The 1,322-nt window shown below is 59.4% G+C and overlaps 1 protein-coding gene across 1 annotated transcript in view; it reads left to right on the top strand.

Moving 5' to 3' along the window:
* PEAK3 (PEAK family member 3) overlaps nt 1-1,322 on the top strand; it is a 6,734-nt gene that overhangs the window by 3,285 nt on the left and 2,127 nt on the right. Inside the window, exon 5 of the mRNA XM_027769587.1 lies at nt 328-487. Within this exon, the coding sequence (XP_027625388.1) occupies nt 328-487 (160 nt within the window). The remainder of the gene's footprint in view (nt 1-327; nt 488-1,322) is intronic.

Below are 1,322 nucleotides of genomic sequence, written 5' to 3'. Positions count from 1 at the left end.
GCTGGACCTGGAGGACTGGCTGTGCTGCGAGTACCTGGCCGAGGCCACCGAGGACTCGCTGGGCCACGCCCTGGCGCTGCTGTGGCACTGACCACAGCCACAGCGGACCCAGGGCTGGGGCTGGCGGCCACGACTCCGTGGTCAGCGAGGCGCAGGGCAGTAGGGGTGTGGACAGCCCTTCCCTCCGCTGGCTCCGCTGGCGCCGGCTGTGCGCGGGACTTGGGGTCAGGGTCTCCCTGAGCGCAGCTACCCACCACAGGGCCAGAGCTTCCCGAGACCGTGGACAGCACCTCCCTGGGGCCAGGGCCACTGGCCGCTTCCCGGCAGAGGCAGGGCCCGCCGGTGCCCGCCGGAACAAACGCCCATAGCGCTCCGGATCCTCTCGATGCGGGCCGCCGGAACCCTGGCCCTGGGGCGCCCCCTCGTGCTGAGAAGGGTCAGTGACCCGAGCGTCAACAACGCCCCTAGTGCTGGGGCAGGGCTGCCGGTGAGCAGCCCCATGGGGGTGCTTGCTGTGTGCGTGTGTCATGGAAGAAATGGATTAACTTGAAAAAAAGAAGTTTGGTGGCGAGGGCCGGCAGGTGGCGCGGTGATTAAGGCATTAGACTCCCACGTGGTTCGCCCTGGTTCTAGCCCTGCACCCCGCGACTTGAAAACGACAACTGGGCATATATGCATGCCCCACTCCCAGAAGGCACTGCGGTGAGGCCATGCCCCCGGTGACCCCTCTCCTTCCCTCCATACACCTGTACACCCTACGGGGGACCTGAAGGAAAACACTGTTCGGTGGGTGCTGGCAGGAGGCATGGAGGTTAGGGGCACTGGATTCCCATTCCCATGACGGACCACGGCTGTTCGAGTCCTGGTCCCAGTGGCTTAAAACTCACGCCAGGCACGTGTGTGCGCCGGAGAATGGAGAAGGGATTGAGGTGTGGCCATCCCCCCGGGAGGTGATTTCTGTGTCAAGCGCACTCTACCTCGAGAGGAAAAAATAATCCAGCTTGGTTGGGGACCAGCAGGTGACAGGGTTAAGGCACTGGACACTCGCATATGGCCAACCAGTTAGGAGTCCTGGACCTAGTGGCTTATTTTCCCTCTCTCTGGTCAAGTTAAAACAAATAAACTAAATAAAAACTTTCATTGAACTTTATTGATTCATTTATTTTAATTTGAGCACAGAGTGAGAGACAGTGAGAAGGCAAGCTGCCATGTCTGGGACTTGAACCACGGTCAGCTATGTGAGAGTTCAGCACTCAACCACCATGCCACCTGCAAGCCCCGAAATTCTTAAAAAAAAAAAAAAAAGAAACACCAAATGGAAC

The sequence above is a fragment of the Tupaia chinensis genome, unplaced genomic scaffold, assembly GCF_000334495.1.
Source record: "Tupaia chinensis unplaced genomic scaffold, TupChi_1.0 Scaffold149964_2, whole genome shotgun sequence".
Taxonomy (NCBI): domain Eukaryota; kingdom Metazoa; phylum Chordata; class Mammalia; order Scandentia; family Tupaiidae; genus Tupaia; species Tupaia belangeri.
Note: the sequence above shows the minus strand (reverse complement) of the source record. Positions and strands in the feature narration are given on the sequence as shown.